The 22,896-nt window shown below is 39.8% G+C and overlaps 1 protein-coding gene across 7 annotated transcripts in view; it reads right to left on the bottom strand.

The window, feature by feature from the left end:
• The window catches only part of SEMA6A (semaphorin 6A), a 261,428-nt gene that overhangs the window by 136,810 nt on the left and 101,722 nt on the right, over positions 1–22,896 (bottom strand). For all 7 annotated transcript variants that reach the window (XM_077462229.1, XM_077462226.1, XM_077462227.1 and 4 more), the window contains exons 3-6: positions 21,405–21,522; positions 12,134–12,194; positions 6,746–6,808; positions 5,183–5,284 (exon numbers count right to left, since the gene is read on the bottom strand). In XM_077462229.1, the coding sequence (XP_077318355.1) occupies positions 5,183–5,284; positions 6,746–6,808; positions 12,134–12,194; positions 21,405–21,522 (344 nt within the window). The remainder of the gene's footprint in view (positions 1–5,182; positions 5,285–6,745; positions 6,809–12,133; positions 12,195–21,404; positions 21,523–22,896) is intronic.

The following is a 22,896-nucleotide window of genomic DNA, read 5'->3' as shown; positions in this document are numbered from 1 at the left end:
AAAAAGGGAGTATTTGTTTTCTGTCTTTTTTAAGAAATGGTACATATTAATTTTTTAGTCTCTCAATTACTCTATCAATCCATCCCACCAATATTACAAAAAAAAAAAAAAAAATAGTATCAAGTTAACATTAAAGTAGAGGTTGCAGAAATCGCTCTTCATTTGGTCTATTGCAGCTTAAAAGATTTGTACATTTCCACTTAAAGAAAACATATAAAATTATGTAGGTAAAAAATAAAAGTAAAAGTAAAAGAACATTTAAAATGGTTAACCACCTATTAAGCGCTCTCCCCACATCTTTTTCCCCTGTCACTGAGAAGCCTTTCCACTTTCTGCTATTTAATCTGTTCATGAGATTTCTCCTGAGCTGCATGTGCCTATGTGGTCTGTGGTGACTGGCACTTGCTCAACATACAACTATGAAATAAAGTCTCCTTTGTTCACAAGAACAACCTTGGAGCAATTCCAGGTAGTGGCTATTGGCTAAACACTGGCTGGAGCAGATGTCATATATGGGTTACCCATGCCTGAAAACACGAAGAATGGTTATTCTCATGCTCCTATTTTTAAAACAGGACAGTAATGACAACATTCAAAAAATAAATAAAAAAAGGATACAGTGCAGTATATATGAGAAAGAACTAAGAAAAATTTCCAGAACCTTAACAGAACTTGTGACAAGCTACGTCAAACCCAGATTGGAGCATGACATGTGTGCCATGTCAGGCTTGGCACAGACGGTTCACAGTGTATTTGATTACTTATTAAAGTGTTAATAAACTCAAAACCAAAAACGTAATAAATTGCAGCTTCCCAATCAATAGATGTGGTTGCTGCATTCATTTTCTTTAGTAGGCTTTTTCGCTAGATGTGAAATGCATTCTATACATCGAGATAAAAAAACCTTCTGTGTGCAGCAGTCATCCCAGCACCCCCAGCGATGTCCAAGATTTCTGAGACCATCCAAGACTTTTCTCCTGTTTGGCTGAGACACAGCAGCGCTGCCATTGGCTCCCACTGCTGTCAGTTAGCCAAATCAGGAGAGGAGAGGGGCAGTAACGAATCAGGGCCCCGTGTCTGAATGGACACAGGGAGCTCTGACCCAGCTTGGGTGCCCCCATAGCAAGTCGATTGCTGAAGGGGCACTCAACAGGAGGGAGGGGCCAGGAGAGCCGAAGAGGGACATATGAAGGCAGATCTGGGCTTCTCTGTGCAAAATCACCTGCATATAGCAGGTAAGTATAACATGTTTGCCATTTTTTGAGAAAAAAAATACATAAAAGAAGACTTCACAATCACATTAAGCCTAGTACACACTACTAGATTTTTTTCGCTCAACCTGAAAAAACCCAACATCTCAGTCAGAGCCGCTGTACTAGCAATCCAATGTTAGTAAAGAGATCTGTACCGGCAGGGGGACACCCCCCCAGGCAAAGACCCACCCCCCCAAGCTAGAACACTCTGGGCAGCTCTCTCTGCCATCGGCTGAGAGCGCTGATCGGGAGGCGGTCAGATGCTGGTTTTACAGCATGCTCATGCGGTATGGCCAGCTTCTTTTGGGTCAGCTGGTATACACATGGGCCGAATGTCGGCCAATTCAATAAAAGCTATGCGGCCACGACATTCGGCCTTGTGTACTATGCTTTACTGGCCAGATCAATAGATAAAAATAAAAGAAAGAAAGCCTAAAAATAAATAAAAAATAATGCAATCCTCACATCTAAGAATTGGTAAGCTGCAATATAAAATATAGTAAATGTTAGCTTTTGGATTTAATACCACTTTAGGTTGTGGATGGGTCCAAATTTTACTATCTGGCCTTTTAAAATTTGTTTTTGCACAGTTCTATATCAGGCATTCACTCTGTTATGGATCCAACAGATCTAACAGGTAAAGCATAAAAGATAAAGTCAAACGTCAGTGTCTATTGATGCTCTGCAATCAAAGCTTGTATTTGAAGAGTATCCAGTACCAGGAACTGAAGAAAATCATACATCATTGTTGGCTATTTTGCAAATATGGATACAATCCATCTTGCAGATACATTCCTCGCAATCTTATACCTGACATAAATCAAAAACTGCTTAAGGTTCGTGAGAAGTAACCTTGCTTGCCGTACCAGGCAGCAATTAACTTTTTAACTCATATGTTATAAAGCTTTCATCACTCAGCTGAGGACCTGTCATTTGTTTTCTGTCATGAATTTTCACTGTCCAGCCTCTCAGAAAGCAATTACTTTTGTGGGCAGCGCAACCAAGCTGGAGTTGGAAGAGTCATAAGTAAGGAAATAAGCTGGGCTTATTCCACCTATGATGCCCATCTGCCTTTTTACTTTGCTGCCCGGGAAAGAGGCTCCATCATCTGTTCAGCGTGTCAAAGGTTGATGGAGTACCATCTGCAAAGCTTACTGAACAGACAGGAAGAACACAGGTGTCCATGTTAACTGGTGTGCATTTCCCCTACACATCTCACTTGTGGTTCAAATGACATGGACAGCAGGTGAAGATATCTACTGAGGAAGGACGATATTTTAAGAAAACATCTGTGAAAACGGAAGTGATGGATCACTTGTATTACGTAAAAGGTTAAAAAAATATATATTCCCAAAAAGAGCAGAGCAAAAAAGCTAAAAGGAAACTTATTAGGACTTGTTAGAAGCATTAATTGTAACGCATGAGAAAGAACTGATGACAAGGGGAGTAAGGGAAGTCAGTGCTTGGCACAGCTATTGGAAAACCAGCTGCGTATTCCTCACAGTTACACACGGAGAATGGTGGAGGAGTGCAGGAAAAGCAGACTTTTCTAGCACTTAACCACTGCCTACCAGCACTGATCAAAAAAAGGATTAAAAAGAAAGACGCACCCTCTACTAGCATCGGCTTCCCTTTGGATTCTAAAAACAGGTGTCCATTTTTATCTAAAGAATTCAAGTACACAACACCTAAAACCAATGTGACTGTGTAGCGATTCGTATAATTTAACATCCAATTACTGAAAATAGCAGCAAAACACACACTGACTGGTAAGCATTTAACAGACTCCCACCCGTTTCATTAGAAAACAGCGAGAAGGCATTCAAAAAAAAAAAAAAAAATACTGCATTTTGTTTATTCACTTCGATATAATAAAAATTACCAAAGTGCCCACATTTTTAGTATTGAATGCAAAATACTGTAGCGTGCACTGAGAGAAGGGAGAGATCTATGGGAGGTAAACAATCAGCTGCTGCCCCCACAGCTATGGATGATCATCAGTGAAATAGACAGGCCCTTGGGATCGGGAGGTCGATTATTTTCCAAGGCCTGCAGTGGTGAAAAAGATAAGAGGAAAGATACCAAATTCCAGCATAGTAACGCAGGTGTGTTATCTGCAAGGCCTCATGACAGCACACTTGGCTAATGTAGCTGTCTAGTTGGGTTATAGGAACAATATGCCTGCTTTATTGGGCCTGCTGCATGTAAACAGCATACAGATTGTAACCCGAAAATGAAGTGCTTTTCATTAAATCGTTATTGTGGAATTATCCTCTTACAACAGAAGGCCTCCACACATTTCATTAACATTGAACACACAAATGGTCCTCGTTTAGGAATGGCAGGTGGAGAAATGCAAATGATGTCTTTGTACCATGTAGTCATCTGTAGATCCAAAACCATTGGTTTTAGCAGAGAAAAGGCCCAAATATAGAGCACCGTTTTTCCAACTTGAATACAGCTTAGCTCGTTAACCAGGAAGCTGTCCCCATCAGGAGAAGGCAGTGATTATAGCAGCCGCTTGCAATAATCACAACTGAATTCCGCAGACTGGTTGGTACCCAAAGTTGAGCAATCAACTTGGTACATTCAGCCTGCACATTAATGGTTCAAATCGAGCCCGGTTCCTGCTGAACCCGCCGAGATGCGAACCATGTATGATCGGCCTAAGGCTGCAGTCACACCTGAGTAGAGCGACTTTCAGGCATTTTTATTTGACATTTTTAGAAGTGTGTTACATTTTACAGCCTAAGGCATTTTTGTTTAGTCAATAGAAAGCACTAGGGGGAGAAGATTAAAGTGATATTAAAGTCATATTTTTAAACGAAAAAAAAACAAAAACGAAAACACACACAAACTCATCATCATAGTTACCTGCTCTATGCAGCGATTTTGTACGGCACAGCCCCTCTTCTCATGTTCCTCATAGGAACACCTGGCCCCTCCCTTCTGCCGAGTGCCCCCACAGCAAGCAGTTTGCTGTGACTGTCCCGCCCCTCTCTCCTCACTGGCTCACCGATTTTGACAGCAGCGGGAGCCAGGGGCATCCAGTGATGTCTCAGCCAATGAGAAGGGAGAGTCCTGGATAGTCAAGGCTCTCATGCAACATCGCTGAATCGAAATGGGGTTCAGGTAAGTATTAGGGGGGCTGCTGCACACAGGTTTTTTTTACCTTAGTGCATAGAATGCATCAAGATAAAAAAAAACGTTCTACCTTTAGAACCACTTTAAAGGTGGAGGGCTGCTGTTTGATGTCGCCTATTTTCAGGCATTCCCATTGAAATCTACGGGGCCCAATCTACCAAAAAGAAGCTTATGTACTTTGTTGAGTGACAGACATTTTGCTTCAGGGGACAGGATGCTCAGATTGGAACAGGGGCCATTGAAATGAATGGTTTTGTCTTGTTGAGCATTTAGGAGCTACAAGTTTCAAGCAGAAAATCACTCAGGTGTGAACAACATACATACTTGCCTACCTGCTGCAACATTGCTCCAATCCTGCACCTGCTCCTTGCCAGGTCTAAGCCTAACAACTGGGCAATGACCACTGATTGAGAAACTCTGCTTAGATTGAAGCCGAGAACTGAGCAATGTCAAGTACTGGATTTGATTCTGTTTAGTGAATTCTCATTGGTTGCTTTGGGTTACCACACTTTGTTGCACTCTTAATGAAAAATCTTTTTATGGTCTCACATTATTGTTATTTCAGTTAGAAATTGTGATGTCTTTGCCAAAACGCATGTATTTTTATAGCTTGGACCATCAAGAACTGGTTTGTATGTACTGTAAACTGTCACCACTATACAAATGCCTGTAATAAATACATTTACACACTGGTGTGCAACACTGGCAAGGGATGTTAAACATTTTATAGTCAGCTCTGTTAACCTAGTTTAAATCTGAAATATAACATGTAAAAAAATACTCACCCTATAATTTCTACAGGCAGGATTGAAGGCATTTGTTCCACAGACAAACAAGGTTTCTTCATCCCTTTTTAGTAGAACCTTAATAAAATTATGACATTCATCCTGCGGATAGCAAAACAAAAATACATTTTTAGGTTCAGCACCACAAGTTATTAATATGCCATTACATCAGCTAGTGTATCTATTCCACCTTGTCTAACTTACCACGATTCCATTCAACGTTCTTGTTTACCCAGCCATGATTAGGTGTCCCATAGTGCAGCACATCTCTAATTTAGAAGTGTTCTTTTTAGCGGTCCATAAATTATGAAGGCAGTCAGACATGCATGCATCATCCATGGAGATGGGACTAAATACTACTACCGCCACCCATTATCTCAGGCGCAAGAATAGTGATTGGAGCAAGGTTTCTAATGAGTTCAGAGAGCAACTGTGGGCTTACCAAAGACATGAGATTGCTGGCCGTTTCAGCATAAAGTTTCGGCTCATAGGTTAACTCATGTATGGGCATCCTATTCTACTCTAGTTATTTTCATAATCTATTCTGGCCCATGAATATCTATGCCTTTCTTTGTAACCAGAGGAGTTCCAGTTGGGTGGCTTTAATCGTTGATTATTAATAGGAAGTTATTACATGCCAGGCACAATGCACCAGGCTGTCACTCTCTATTAGAAGAGTAGTCAGTATGGGGCAAAATGATACAGAATTCTGTTTCTAAGAGCTACAGAAAATGTTATTTTTTTATTTAATCATGCAATGAAATTACACTATAAACCTCAGAGAAATTATTACATGCATTCTGTAAGGAAACCTCAGTTCAAAGTGTCCCCCTAGCCGATTTTTTTTTTGGTAGCTTTATATAAAGCAGAGAACGGTTAGAACCCTTCTTAGTTTTTTTTTTGTTTGTTTTTTGCTACCTGTGGACCATCTGCAGAGATATTCCCTCACCTCCAATCTGGTGAGAATGTTCCATCAGCACAGGCAGGCCCCAACCAGAAAAAACAAGTATATATATATATATATACACACACTCCGGTCAGCACTCTTAGCCATTTGGCTGAAAACGCTGGTTGGGAGTTGGTCGGACCGTTTTTTCGGTCATGACCCTTCAAAAAGCCATTCAGGCAGCTTCTGTTGGACCAGCTGCCATACACACGGACCAAATTTCAGCCAGTTTCTATTGAACCTACCAATGTTGCTTAACATTTGGCCCATGTGTACTAGCATTTTCAGAATAATATCAGAGATGCCAGTTCCTATACTTTTGGCTGAGGTTTCGTTTTAAAAAAAAATAAAGTTACATTTTTCGGCTAACACTGCTGCACTTTGCCTTCCATTAATGCTAATCCCATTCCTAGGGTCTTGTACAGGATTCATTTTAACATGATATTTATCAGTAAACAAGACACTGTTCTGCAATTTACAGTCACCAAGTTAATTGAAAAAATAATTACCGCTGGAGCAGTTTGTGCTGTGATCCATAACACATCACAGACTCCCAGCACAGATAAGCGTCTAAAGGGTAACCTTTGGTGTCAGGCAGAGAAATGGAAACTGCCTACCTTATGCTTTCCCTTCATTCTGCAGGTGTCAACATCCGGCTGCTTGGATTTCCATGTCAGTTTCTGCAAAGATCAGGTGAGAAGAAAATCAATTAGCACTCCAGAGACTGCCATGTGTTTGATTTTTAATGTCAAAGTTGAATTTGGGAAACAAGCTGCAGGACAGAGGTTTAAGCGATGCAAGCGTCTCCCTTGTGATTAATTGTCATATATTTAAGGCATCTTATAATGCAAGGTTTAAAACGTCCAACATGTTCTCTTTGACAGGTGTATGGTCACTTGGGCAATACTGCCGTGCAAGGCTGTGTCAGTTGTTGATCGCCTGTCTGTACAGATCCCCAGAAAGCTCAATTTGCTGCCCTTTTACTCTGTAGCCCAGGATAAAACATATTTACCGCTTTACATTTGTATGTCACTAATAACACACTATTGTACATGGGAGATGTAAAAATGTCAGGCTGAAAAAAATAAAAATGGTATCGCAATAAATAGAGGCACAGATATGACACACTTAGTTGTCTGTATCAAGGGATGGCTTTATGATCGTTCTCCTCGTAGCTCTTTGCACCACAGGCATAGCAATATGCTAATGAGGCATGCAGCTCTAGCAGGCAATATAGAAATCCCTGGGTAGAGTTTCACACCATCAGCATAATAACAGTGAAGTACAAAGTTGAAGAAAGATGCTCAGCATTCCAAAAGGAGGATTTCTGCATCTTTGATGTGAGCTCTATTTTCTATAGAATAGCTAAGATTTGAGAGTGATGCATATTCAAGAAGATGTATAGGATTACCAACCAGTGCTTGTAGATGTTATTTACTATATATCAGAGGGATGTTAAGATGGGTTGGCGTTTGGGTATATCCAATCCTTCAAAGCCTTTTCCTTGATTAGTTTTGTTTAAAATTATACTTACAGGGTACCTGACCACAAAGTGCTTGGATGTTCAGAAATAGAGATGAGCTTAGTTGTGTTGGTCAATGCAAGGGAAGCTGCTGTTCAAAGTTTCTAATATTCGGTATTTCTAAATTTAAAATAATGCACCTAGGCAACATGCATCCCTTGACATTGCGGTACAGTGTTGGTCTGCACTACAGAGGAAAAGTACTTATTTCAGATGATTGCAAAATGAACAGTATGACCAGGCAGTGGGAAAAGTGAAAAGAATTCTAGTATGCATCACTAGAGGGGTCGCCATCGGGAGAAAATCAATCAAAAAAATCAGAAGTCCCAATTTCCCTACCTAGACCTTTAGTTAGACCATTTAGAATAGTGTCCAATTTGGAGACCTCGTTTACAAAAAGTCCAGAGACCAGCAACAAAATTAGTGAAAGGTCAGAGGGATGAAACATCTCAGGAGAGACTTCTGGAACTTAATATGTACTGTAAAGAAGAAAGAATGCAAAGGGGAGACCTGACAAACCTTTAAATACATCATGGGGGTAAATAAGGTTCAGGAGGGCAGTATTTTCTATATGAAGCCATGTACAAAAACGTGAGGACATGACCTTACACTAGCAGGAGGGAAGTTAAAAGAGTAGCCGATACTTGGAATAGACCTCCAGCAGAGGTAGTGAGTCTGTCAACAGTAAGTGGATGCAGATATGCTTGGGATAGATATATTATATATATATATATATATATATATATATATATATATATATATATATATATATATATATATTACACATACACACATATACATATACACACACACACACGAGGCAGACTTGATGGACCACTTGATTTTTTTATTTGTTGTCTTATTTTGCTTTTGGATACTCTTCTGAACCCACCTGGCCAAGCATACCATGAAGCGGTCACCTGTAAGAGACCAGTCATCTGTGGTGGGCAAAGTATGTGTGTGTAGCCTTTACATGTGACAAGTTTCTGGAAGGCTTGGCCATGTGGGTTTGGAAGAGCATCCAAAAATGCCTAAACTCCTCTCTATTCAGAAACATTAGAAACAACCCAAATGCATGACCTTTCATTTTTGTATTTCTTGACACACCCAGGCACAAATGTAAACCCTATTATAATATTCCAAAATGTGTTTGCCCTATTTGTACTGACATAGAACAATTTTCTACTGTGTGAACATATTCAAACCACCCAATACATTTACTCTGCCTGTATCGTCTGAAGATATCAGTATTTTCTGACAATCAAAAGTTGATTATGTAATGACCGATTTAAGATACAGTTATGGAAAAATAAAGAGCAAGAATGGTTTGCAGTGGGGAAATCTACATGCCCAAGGCACCAATAGTGAAGCCAATTGAATATACAGACCAGGTAGTAAAAACCCTGCCCATTGCAAGCTACCATCTGTCTCACATCCTGGAGTAGGAGAAAAATGTGCAGCCCAAAATTATGTCTGAGGTGACTACAGTCTGTAGCAAAGTGAGAGTTTTTTGGAATAAAAGGTATTTCACCTTTTATTTCAAAAGCTCTCACTTTGCTACAGACTGGAGTCACCTCAGACATAATTTTGGGCTGCTACCTGAATTTATTATTTTTTTTTTTTTTTTTATTCCAGCACAAAAATTGATAGGACCAATAATGCATTTAGTAAAAGCTCTTACATTGTCCTAAGCTACCAACATAAATCTTTGCTAGAGTTGCTGAAGGCATTAAGCAGCTGCACTCACAATTCATGTAGACTTCTGACCTTGGAAACATACATTCTGACCTCGCCCCATTCTTTTCCACCTCTATGCACTGAACATATGTTTCAATCTTTACACATATGTCCCTCCAGAAATATGAATTCCCAATTTTTATATAAACACCAAATAACAAAATGAAAACACTGTAAACCCAGGAAATATAATGCAGCCACTTTGTTTTGAACCTGCCCAGTTATTTAACCACTTCCCCCCCAGGCATATTCTGACATTTCTTTCCTACGTGTAAAATTCACCTTTTTTTGCTAGAAAATGACATAGAACATACACACACACACACACACACACACACACACACACACACACACACACACACACACATATACACACACACACGCACATAATTTTTTTTTTAGCAAAGACCCTAGAGAATACAATGGTGGTCATTAAAACTTTATCTCACACAGTATTTGCGGTATTTAGGATGAAAGATGAAGTTATGCCAAGTAAATAGATACCCAACATGTCACGCTTCAAAACTGCACACGCTCATGGAATGGCGCAAAACTTCGGTACGTAAAAATCCCCACAGGCGACGCTTTAATTTTTTTTTTTACATGTTCTGAGTTACAAAGGAGCTCCAAGTCTAGAATTATTGCTCTCGCTCTAACGTTTGTGGCAAAAAGGTAAAAACATCCCCTTGTAATAGGAATATGGCATGTTCGGTCCTCTTTACAGTGAGATATGGGGTCAATAAGACCCCACATCTCACCTCTAGGCTGGGGAGCTTGAAATAAAAAAATTTTTTAACGATCCTGACTTCCCAGTTAAGGCGGCCTCATCGCACCCGGCCTCCGAACAATCATAGAGACTCCAGCGACCATCTGGTCCACTGGAAATCTCTATGATCACCATCCGGGGCTGGCGGATCCTGTCTCCGAATCACAGATGGAAGCTGTGAGTCAGTAGAAGCACCGGAGGGCAGTGAGAGGGAGGGGTGTGTCTCTTATCTCGCCGCCCGTAAGAATGATCAAGTGGCGCAACAGCCGCTATGATCATTCTTATGGTGTAGGGAATTGCTAGCCCTAAAAGATATCTGAATGATGTCTGTAGCTGCAGGCGTCATTCAGATATACCCCCAGAAATTCAAGGATGTCCCTGGACGTACCTTGGGCGGGAAGTGGTTAAAAGTTCTTATAAAACTCTTGAATTCTTTCTAAAAAGTACTGTATGAGATGGTGTGCCGTATGCAATGCATCAAGTTGATAGCCAAGGAGTAAAAGCATTGCAATCACTTATTAACAGCAAGACAAAACATTGCTAAAACGGCTGTTTGTGTTTTAAGTAAATGTTAACACATAATGCAAATGCATAACTCAGCTGGATGAAAGCCATTTGATGGATAATCCTGCGGGCATTCTGAGACATTTCCATCAAGGCAACATGAGAGCAGAAGCTGAAGTCTTTTCACAAATCCATCCATTAAATAACTGTATTTTCGGTCTTTAAATATGCTTGGTCACCCAGCTGTTGAAAGAAAGCTGCAGCCCTCAAAGATCTATAGCAGGGGTCGGCAACCCACGGGCCACACCCGGCCTGCCACTGGCAAATGTCTGGCTCGTCAGTGACTGATTAATTCACAGGCACCCAGCCCAGATATTTTTGCTGCCCTCCTCATTACACAGGGCTGGATGGGAACTGCTGGAGTTTACTTTTTCATTAAACAGCAGGTGATTGGTTGCCAGGCAATCCTCGCAACCTATCACCTGCCTGCTAATGTGAAAAGTTAACTTCAGCAGTCGCCGCCCGCATTCCAGCCCTGTGATAGCGATCTCTGCAAACCTGCTGTAAACCTGTGTAAGGTAGGAGAGTTCTACCTACACAGCGTGTGTTTGTGGGGTGGGGGACAAAGGACACGACAGTGTGGGAGGGTGCAGGGGAAAAAGGACACTACAGTGGGGGGAGTGCAGGGGACAAAGGACACTGCTATAGGAGGTACAGAGGACAATGCAATGGGGGGGGGGGACACCATACCCCTGGAGACTGGGACCACTTCTCACCTGGGGACAGGGACCCCATCGATACTGGGGACAAACCCAAGGGACTTCTTCTCTCCTGGGGACAAGGACCCCCCCATCTCTCCTGGGGACAGGGCCATCAGGGACCTCTTGTCCCCTGGGGACAGGAACCCCATCTCCAGACCATGCTGCCTAGCAGGGCTGGTGACAAACAACCTTCGGTGCCAGGATGGGGGAGGGGGGCAGTAAAATCCAAATCCACAGCCACATACTGCCTCAGGGTGAACTAGCTTTGCATTAGTTAAGCCCCTTAAATTGAAGTATACCTGTACTGTTAATATTACTGTGTTAGGATTTTCATCATCTTCATTTATTAGCAGGTGAGTGTGGCACTCCGTGCATTCACATACATTGAATCCGTCCCTTAAGCAGAAAATGGTTGCTGATCCATGATCTATAGGAACTGCAAGTCACAGCATGCATTGCCTAAAGATGGCATAGCATAATGGGTCTTTTGGATATTCAGTTACAGAAGAGCATCTTGTCTAACAATTTACTAATGCATAATGAGTAAGGAATGGAAAATGATCAAGAAATTTGAGCTCTAAGGAAATTAAATTTATCTTAAAACTCTCACAGGAAAGTCTCTATGCACCAACAATAATCATAACGTGCACCTATATATAAAAGGTTGCAACAAGCACACCCAACATTGCAGAACCCTCTACTCCCAAACACTTACTTTGCTGAAATAGATTTCATCAGATTGTTGCGTGTCCAGGTCTATCGTATAAATGTGATCCCTGGAAAGAAAAGGGAAATATTACCATAAATGGGAATAGATTTTTTTGGAATTAAAATTAGAAAAATATGAAGGTTTATACATTTCAGTTGTTATACTATACTGCAATTAAAATTTTGCAAAACACATCGGCAGGTTACAAAATGTAACACTAACAGGATTGGCTAATATGGGCAAAGTTTTTTTTTTTTTATATTACACTTTTAAAGTTTAAAAAGAATATTTTGTATTATAGTGCTCACAGATTCCACAGTGCTTATACATCCTACGCTGAACAAATCACATCAGTCTTTTCCCTTAAAGTGGGAGTAAACTCCCATCTCTGACTTGTACCTATATGTAAGTCTACAATAAGGCTTACCTATAGGTACTGTAAATATCTCCTAAACATGCACCGTTTAGGAGATATTTACTGTATATGCAACCGATTAAGTCAGTCATCGGCACATGCATTCTAAAGGAATGGCCTGGATGGTGCCAGTCTAGTTCTGTAAACTGAGGGTCCCCACGCATGCACAGGAATGACGTCATTGTGGCTCTGGCCAGTCCCACAGCCAGAAGAAAGACAGGTGAAGATGGAAGGGGCCTTCAGCAGTGTCCACGCATCGCTGGAATGCTTAGTTTTCAGGTAAGCTTCACAAAAATGTGCTAGTATGCGATGCATGCCTTTCAGGTCAATAAAAAAAAAAAAAAAAAAAAAAAAAAAAAAATCACCCAGCAGTTAACTATCGCTTTAAAGGATCATAAAATCTAACACAATCATATAAAACATGGAAAAGGGCTTATTAGTATGAAAGCCAAGTAATTTTTTTTGGGCTATGAAAGGAAAAATCAGGGTAGCTGGAGGTTATTCACGAACATATGCAAATACAGTACAAGAGAATAGAATGTCCATTTAGATAGAGGTGCCAGGAAAACTCAACCATTGATTCCAGGATTGAAATGCAAAAATGCCAGGTTGGAGACATCATGCTCTCTCTCATCAACAGTAACCAATCTGATTTGGGCTATTAAGTTTCCAGTGGTGGGTAAAAGACAAGAACTTCACCAGGGAAGTGCAGTAGAAATGTGGGGGACTTAGAGGAACTTCAGTCTACTCAATAATTTGTAATGAAAATATCTTTATTCAGCTTCCTTCCAACCACTTTGCATATTTTATATATACTGTGATTCTGTACTTGCCAAATATGCTGCAGAAATCTCCCTCCAGCGAGTCTGACTGTACCCATTTTAACTGTGGGCAGCTGAAGCTTTCTGGATTTGCACAGACACACCTCCAGCTCTGCAGCTCTCATTGGCCCTCTTATGACTCCCCCCCCTCCTTACTGGCAAACTCCCACAAGAGAGCCGTGTATGAGCCTAGGCTTTTTAGGAAACAAGAAGTGGGCTATATGAGGTTTTTTCTTGAAAAAAAATATGTTTTACAATCCAAAAGGGATTTAGTAGATGGAAAGATGAAAAAAAATGACTGAAGTTCTGCATTAATACATGTTTTGGTGATACCCAAAACTATTCAGATACTGGAAGGATGTCGATACCATTTGCTCATGGTCACTATTCTACAGGATCCTATTTGCTTGGTGGTTATGTCGACCAGGAATTGTTTAACCCCCACCCCCCACAAACCATACTGTAGTGATCAGGCTACTTTATATAACCTAAAATCAAATAGCTTGGTTTTGGTTTAAAAAAATAAAATAAATGAGAACTAAATGACTGCTGCTTCCATTTGCTGCAGTCATAAATATATTTATATCAGTGAAGTTGTGTTACTCCAGACCAGTCATCCCAAAACCCCTATGGCCCCAATAACAATAGCCATACATTATAGTTGTGACTCCACAAGGTTCTTGCAGTGTTCTGGTACTGAATTTAGCTGGAATGGGAAGACCGTGAGATGTGTTTTGGTTACATGTAAAGAACACTGGTTGTAGATCATGTGATAAATCCATTCATTAAAAGGCAGCGATATCTCAGAGTGAGCCGGTCTTGCCTGCACATCTAACTACCCTCATTTCTTTAAAGGCCAACTCCAAAGTCTTCATATTTCTTCAAACCTGCTCTTCCGACAACCGCAATCATGCCTTTTTTCATAGTCTGTTAGGTCTAGCATTTTTGCTTTTCTCTGTAATTTATTCATATGAAAAGCAAATGTAGGCATTGAGTAACTGGTGCGTGTCTCTGTTTATGTAATTCCACATATTCAAATGTGAACAGCGGGCCCACTTTTGCTGCAGAAGCATCGATTCTATTTTTTATGGCTGCTAAGTGTTTATTCATTGTCTAGTTGTGTTTACCATCTAGTAGAATGGCCTCCTACATTACACTGGGGGCTGCAGCAAGTAAGTGCTGCAGCTCGTTACTGAATTGCAAGGATCTGTTAACAGAACAGTGAACGTTAGCAGCAGTATAATCGCTTCCAAGCCTTCATCGTATCACTCTTTGATGCTCAGTTAGCAAAATGTACCAAAGTTAAAGTATATGAGAATTTTTATTTTTTTCTTTCACCGCTAGTTGGCCTCAAGTTTGTTAGTACACTTTTACGGTGACCTGGCCCAGTGTACCCTTGTCAGCTATTCTACCTTGGGGATAAGGGAATTACAAGACAAATGGAGGTTAACCTATTTTTACATATAGCCATAATGTGAAAAAAGTGTTTTTCTTTCTTTTAAAAGCCGAGTCTACATAAAGGAGATATTTGGAAAAAAAAAAATAAAGTCTATTACAGCATTCCACAAAATTAAATCAGTCAGTAAATCTTAACTTTCACTGGTTAAAATTCAAAATGATCAGCCTGGATATTAAACATATTCCATGGGGGGTGCTTTTTGCAACCAGTGAAGTTGCATGATCCTTGCTGGTTCTGTGTAATATTGTATCAGTATGGGATTCAAAACTGATGTGTAGCAAGACTCCAATATGCATACATAGGTCATTTTAGGTTGGCTAAGGCCAAAAGCCAGCTACGAAGTGCTTCAATACCATTAGTGGGCATGAACACTATGCATGCGAAAAATTCATTTGCCTCAATAGCTTTATTTAGAGTATATTCTATTGTGTTAAAGTGTACTGTCTTATTTTTTATTCACCTGTAAATGCTAATCATAGCTCTTTTATACACACTAGTCTGTAGTTTAGATTTACCAACCCTAATACTTCCAATCTTAAATACATGAGCAAGCAGGTTTGTGGTTTCCTTGTATAAGCCCTAAAAATAATGAAAGGGTGAAGCAGCAATTAAGCGGTTAATAACACATTCTGGGGCAAAACTAGTAAACCTTTTACATATTAAAGCGCATGCCAAATCAACTAGAAAGGAGTTGAGGATTTCCAACAACTACTTAACGCTTGTGGCTAAATTCTTTTGTAATTAGGTTCTGTTATCTGCCAAATGCTGTAATATAGAGTGTTCTGGGTTTGCTAAAGAAAAGAACTTCTGTTTGCTTCCTTGGAGCTGGATGCTGCAGTTTATCACGCAGTTCACTTTAATGGCTAAACCACAGTCTGGGTCATTAGAAGAATAACATTAGCTTTCAGCTTAATTTGCTGTGCCCACTTTGTTCTGCTGCAAAGCAATGCCGCAACCCAACACAACACACTCAATCGGACCCGATCTTTTCTTGCTAAATGCTACAAGTGAACATTAGCGGGCAACCCTTGGACTGTGTCTGACCAAAGTTAATTTGCTGTTAAGTTGCTGTTTTGATATTCAGTTACAATGTGTTTGCGTGAACAAGTTTACAAGTCCCTCATAAAGAGGCAATATGAGGCCTTTTCACTTGGATAGCTATAATTGCCAAGGAATCCTCATTACTATTGGCACTCTTAGGAAACCTGAAAAAAAAAAAAAAAATCTTTCTGCTTGGCTTGCTTTCTCCCATAATGCTAAGTACATTGGCTAACATAGGCAGCCCTGTCTCAATGGAACTTAATAATGGAATAATTGTACTTCCCACCTCTGTTTGTTAACACAGTGAGAAACTTCCTTTTCCAAAAGGATCCTTACAGCTCCAACTACAGCCCTTTCCATAATAGACAAAAAAGACTTTGTATTGCTCAAACAGCAAGTTCCACAAACTATACGTGATAAACCAGCTTGGCATTTTGCTGCGTTAGTACAAGTAGAAAGAGAAAACCTTCTTAGATGCTTGGTCATCGTGGTAAGGATTCTGTTACCATGGCATAGTCTTGTGGAGGAAGACTATTTGCTCAAAGCTACTGGCTGTTCATGACCTATGATCGCTCATATAATGTATATTTACAGGATATGTGCTACAACAGCTGCTGAATGAACAGCTTTGTGGATTCTTGACGGGAGTGAATCTCTTGACATGTGTTGATCTGCACAGTGGGAAACCATTCAGGCCTTCAGGCAAGGTGGGTGTTCAATGTGTTGGGCAAAATTCCTGTGTTAATGCTTTCTTTGTATAACACGTCCCTCATGGCATGAAAATATTTGTTCTCTACTTTATTGACTTATGAAACAAAAACAGGGATCCTATTTTAAATGGGCACACGGGACATCACGTAAAAGGGCAACTCAATTTCCATGGGAAAAAATAAATAAAATTTGCACACAAAAAAAAAAAAAAAAAAAAAAAAAAAATACAATATAGCAAATACAATTGTGTCTCGAGTCATATTGTCATTGTAACAATTACCTTTCAATCAGCAGCACTAAGTTTCTGTAAACTGCAATGCAATAAGGATACCTGGAGGCATTTGGTACACAGATGGTTTACAGAATGCCCCCCAGATATGCAAAATGTCCTGCTTGTGTGACTGGCTCACTCATTTTCCCAGAGGTCTGCACTAAATTTTGGCATCCCCTGCAACAAAAAAAAAAAAAAAAATTTGGGGGGGGCTATAATCCCAAAAGGGGAAATTGCATCTGAAGGAATGCAGACCCTGCCAATTTCACAGGCGCAGCAGCTGATTGAGAATTATAAAACCATTCCCTTATAGATTTACTTTGCACATGGACACGGGCAAGTGGCAACAAAGTTTGTTAAAATCCTTGTAATGTAAATAGAGTGAAATGTTTTGTTTTGTTTTCTTAACAAAAGTGGAGCTACTTTTTAATGAACTGTATAGTCGCTTGTTGCATTTTTTTATTTCATTTTTCTATGCCACAAAGATAAATATGAAAGATGGCATATTAAGGGTAAATTCACTTTCGTGAAAATATATGAACTAAAAAAACAAATGGCATATACAATCACTGCACAAGCCATATTGTAACTTAATGCTAATAAAATGTTTTCCATTTCAATCTGCAGGGCTGTAATTTTCTGGAAAATTCATCGCAATAGGGCAACTCCTGGGAGGCATTCTGTACACCGCTGCTCTACAGGTTTCCTTTCAAAATATCATTTGACTTCTGTGTAATTGGCTGACCGATTTTTTTTTTTCCTTTTTTTTTTTTTTTAGCAGTCTGCACTAAGATACAAGTCACATTTTGGGCATCCTCTGCAATAGAAATGCACCTTTTGGTGGTATACTCCCTATGGTTTAAATAGGTCTAAAAGTGATGTAGGTATTGCAACTTTTATCATCTGAACATTGAGCCTGAGTTTACATATCTGCAATGCGGCGAATTGCATACAATTTGCACAGAAAATCCCATGCGATGTCTGTGCAGTGCAATTTGAGCCATATCTTTTGTATGGCTCAAATAACACCAAATGAGCATTAAAAAAAGGTGCAGGACCCCTTTGTCTTCCCTGGAATCAGATCGCATTGGCATTCACACCTACATGACCTGATTCTGTCAATCGCACTGCATTTTGCGAACAGGTTTGAGGTGTTGCTATTGAAACTCTGCAATTCACATGATCAATGTGCCATTTCAATGCGGTTCGGGAAACGTACAGGATTCACCACGTTTCCCACACTGCATATGTGTGAGCCAAGCATCAAGTTCATATGGATTATAAGCATTTCTATGGCTTACCCCAAATCCCCAGCCTGTGTAAACTACTATGGCAGAAGACATCTTGCCTGCTGGCCTCATGCAAATATTTGGAATGCAATTATTAAAATGACTGATTTCTATAAGAACAAAATTTAGTAAAGCATTTACATAAAATTTCAAGACATGTACATAAATTTCCCAGGCAGTCCATATACTACACAGTATTTAAAAGTTGAACGCCAGGCAGCGGAACGCATAATTTAAACCTATATAAAAAAAAGGGAATTAAACACTTCTACAGTAGGTACAATTATGTGCCACTTTTGTTTTGTGAATCAGTGATCCCATAGCACAGCCAGTCCACTGCAGCAGAATCACAGTTGGGTAAAGATCATTGGGTCAAGCACACCCCAGTCTGCTAAACTGACTATGAGTCAAGTGTAGTACATTGATGAGACTACCCTGTGCTTATTATTTTATAAGGTTTCTCTTACTGGCACTAATGCAATTGTCCTATGTTTTCCCATCCACTGCCAGTAATGCTGTGCATGGGATCGTAGGAGGCCAATATTAAACACAAATTCAAGTATTTACACTAGTTGCAATTAAAAAATACGTTTTTCGTTTTTAAAAGAAAAAAAACATATCCACATTGATTGGTGTTTATATATTCGTCTGGAGTTCAGCTTGAGAGCTAGCGAAAAACTATACAGGAATTTTTTATTTTTTTTCATCTCAAAAGCAACACAAAGGCTTCATATTATCAGGGACTGTGTTTTTCATTATTATTTTATCTCTCAGTTGAGTGCAGATTGTACATTTTGCATAGAAACAAAAATGAATGCATACGCATGATTGACGTGAACATTTCCGCTGGTAAATAATCATCTATGAATTACAGTCAAAGGCCTGTAATTAGAACAAGCCTATATCCCCACATTTATTCCAGTCTGCTAACACAAAGCAGGCAAATCTTTTTGCCTCTATTGTCTGCTATGGTAATTACCTATCCCTTTTAACTGGTACAGTATTCTGCATTAAAAAAGTGCTAAGAGCGGAGAGAGATGAAATTGTACACTGCGATGATGAGAAGGATATCACACCAGTCAAAGGTCCAAAGCTCACAGTAATTAAAAAGAGAGAGATACTTCGGTAGACAACAAATGATGGAAATGTTCTATGCTGATCACTCAACTGAACCTTGTGATGGAAAATAAAGAGAAGATGTGCCATAGAAGGTGCTCTCCCATAGCAGATGCAAAGCCATGTCTCAGTGTCTCCCATTTCACCACAAAGACTATTAAGAGGGAAAAAAGAAAGGCTGCAGGAGTGTCTATCAAGGATCGTCAACAAATTCCTAACAGGCTTACAACCTACAATAGTGCTTCTGTTGAGAATATTATTTTTCTTTCTTGTAATAACAAGTCATTAGAAGCAGGCTTTGCCGATTGAAAATGTTTAAACTTCGTTAGGAGGAGGAAAATTTACTCTTGAGCACATTAAACCTTTGCCAAGAGCACCCACCAGATTTGACAACTTTTGATAGTTATTTACCTTGTTTGTCAGATATATAATCATTTTTAATTAGAACTGGAGAGGTCTTCTTCCATCATGTCACTTAACTTGGTATAACTAGCCACCACTTAAAATTCAGTTCAAATCTTTTAAAAAGGGATCTCGTCCTAGTCCATACACAGTTCAAATCTCAGCTGGTTCAGCAGGAACTGCTGAATCTGATGCTGCATATGCCCCCTGCCAACTCTGCAGAAAGAAATGAGTGATCAAACTCAGCGATCTCTCAGTTCTCCCCTTCCGCTCTGAGCAGAGAGTTGGGATTGTCTGCGCCTCCACTGCTCCATTCCTCTGCTCTGCCACGCACTGGAGCGCTGGTCTGAGAAGGGGGCAGGAGGGGCTGGCTCAGGCTCTTGGTAGATAGCTGAGAGGCTGAGCCAGGTGCCAGTCAAGGTTTTCGACCATATGGGCCGGCTCTGACGTCAGCAGTCAGTGGCTTTTAGCCTGCTGTAGGCTGAAAACAGATCAAAAGGAGTGCACGCCTGTGATCCATAGGATCAAAAATAGAGTCAAAAAAACTTTGACTATAATTATCCTTTAAAGAGATCCCAGTTTAAACCTCTCGGTTCCTATGTCCAGGTATACAGTACAGGGACTCGATTCTGTCAAGATTGAGCTACCTTCCAAAGATAAAGTCCTACCCCTGTTCAACTGTCAAATGTCAGAACCTTTACTACCCACTAAAACCTTGCATTTGTGTCAGTTGAAGGACAGGCCTTAGCACAGGGAGGGAAAAAAATAAATATCTGGATTTGAGCAGACACTGGAGAACAGGGGGATTGGTTTAAAGATCTACACTGGTAATTGGAGGCACCACAAAAAACAAAGTTCCTGCACCTCAGCATTGTTACTACCTTGAAATGTTCAAGGCCAGTTCACAGTGACCTAATTAATAACAGTACAAGAGTCAATGATTTTTTAATAAAATGATCCCTGATTGTTTTATCATAAAAGAGGTATAAAATGCATGACACCTGTAATGGAGAACCACATGTAATTCATAGGAAATAGTTGGGAGTCTGTGTTTTGGCTAGACACTGAACATTTTACCCAAGAACGTGTGTACGATTGAAACATACATTAACCTTAATTTATGTAAAGCAACATGGGTGCAAGTAGAAAAAAAAAAAAAAAAAAAACAAACACACACAAACGTACAAATTGGGTTGCAACTCAAAGTGTCTAGAAAAATCCACGTCACGTACAATCAAAGTCGAGTACATGGCTGAACGTGGAAGCAAAATCTTAGCATTATTCAAGCAGCAATGTTATGTAAAGAAGCTATAAAATAAAGTCCATACACATACATGTGAAAGCTTTCAGACTTTTTCAGAACTAGAAATAAATATTGCATTGACAAATGTCAGGTATTGGAGTAAATTGTAATATTTTACATTTGAGCTTTCTAGTGGAGTAAATTGTAATGTTTTACATTTAGAGCTATTTCAGACAGTGCTGTGGCTCCCTGCAGTGTCCTTTAATGATGTTATTTTCAAGATCCAAATTTTAATTATTATATTTAATATTTTCAGTTCTACTGAACATAGAAAAAGAAACAGTAAATTATTTTAATCCGTTTCGGTTCATCTTTTTTGAAAATCAACGTGTTTCGGAAAGTAGAGGCTAGCAATTTTAAGGCCAACCTGACAATACAAGGAAGCCACATTTCAAATACATTTCCCTAATTAAACAAGGAAAGTCAGAAGATAGAAAGAGGTCACGTACCTAGCAGCTATGTACAGCGTCCGATTCATTATTATGATCTGCTGGATGTCCATTTTGTGTCTCTGTGTGTTGTTTCTTCCTGGTTTGTGCCCCACAAATACCGGATACTGCTTTGTATCTGTCAGAAGAAAAAAAAAAAAAATCATGTCAAAAAAAGTCTTCAAGAGACCTCACAATATTCATTTCTCAGGATGTTTGTGCACACAGTGGGGCAGTCACATGCGGCACACCACTATAAACAGTCCATTAATCTGATCTCCTTTAGAGTGCTAAAAACCAATAGGTGACATAGTGGACATTCAAGAAACGGAAAACTAGAGAAAACAATAGCCGATTCACAAGGTTTTATTTTCAAGTACCTTTTTTTTTTTTTTTTTTCTCACCATGGGTTTCAGGAAATTTTTAAGAAGCTTAAAGGGTTTCAAGGATCATCTTTCTTGACCCTCCTCCTCCCCTGACTCCTTCAAGCATTTAAGATTTATGGTTAGAAATCTGAACCAATCATTTGATAAATTGCTTGCATTGACATTCTCTGTTATGAGAAATAAGCTTATCCCAAAGGATTCCCTTGAACAGAGCATGTTCTTTTAGAAGTAATATAATACCTAATAATATGCACAAACAGAAAATTCTAAACAATACAGAAGTACTCAAGAAAAAAGGAGACATCCAAAACATAATTTGCATTTCTATTAGAATCCGCTCGGCAAAGTGTGTGAATGATGGTATTGATTCAGCTTTTTTTGTAAAGTGCCTTATGATGCGTCTCCACTTCTCAGAGCACTTGACACATTTTCTAGGCAGATTAATTCAATAAATCTAGCAATACAAAGATCAATCCCCATATCTGACATCAAAGTGATGATTCAGTGATTAAGGGGTGCCCCTAGGAGATCAGGAGTGTTTCTGATCATAGGATAAATCTCAGTGCGAGCAAATTTTCCCCTTTTGTCAGGGTACATTGCTTTACTCTGTCCATGAAAAAGAGGTAGGTCCCAAGGCAGCATTTGACTGATCAGAGTAGAGTCGATTTAAATCACTAGTAAAAAGATTTGATTTAAATGATCATTTTTAAAGAGCAACGATCTGTCATGCAGCGGCTCCTCCTCTGACCCGCTGTTGACTCACCGACAATCCCATTCACTTTAATGGGACAGCTGGTGCAGCAGTAGTGACACAAGGTGAGGGATGTAGTGGCAGCAGGTGAGTGGATGCCCGCTAAACAGGAGCTGCCATGATGGATCTGAAATGACAGGTGCTCTTTAAATGTAAGGACTTCTTTTTAATAGTAAGGCGATGTGCACAGTAGTGGCTACATATCAACTGATATTTACCTTGTACATCTCCACATCCTGACACATGTGCCTATTTGTGGCTGTCACCCAGCACCAGTGTCCCCAGTTGTCACCTCCTTTTGGAGAGGGCTCTCTTGTGGTCATGATCTCCCTGCCATAAAAATCTTAAAGCTCCTGAAGAAGTGACAGTTCAGGTC

Source organism: Lithobates pipiens, unplaced genomic scaffold (genome assembly GCF_037356315.1).
Source record: "Lithobates pipiens isolate NorthernLeopardFrog02 unplaced genomic scaffold, aLitPip1_a1.2 Scaffold_3, whole genome shotgun sequence".
Taxonomy (NCBI): domain Eukaryota; kingdom Metazoa; phylum Chordata; class Amphibia; order Anura; family Ranidae; genus Lithobates; species Lithobates pipiens.
Note: the sequence above shows the minus strand (reverse complement) of the source record. Positions and strands in the feature narration are given on the sequence as shown.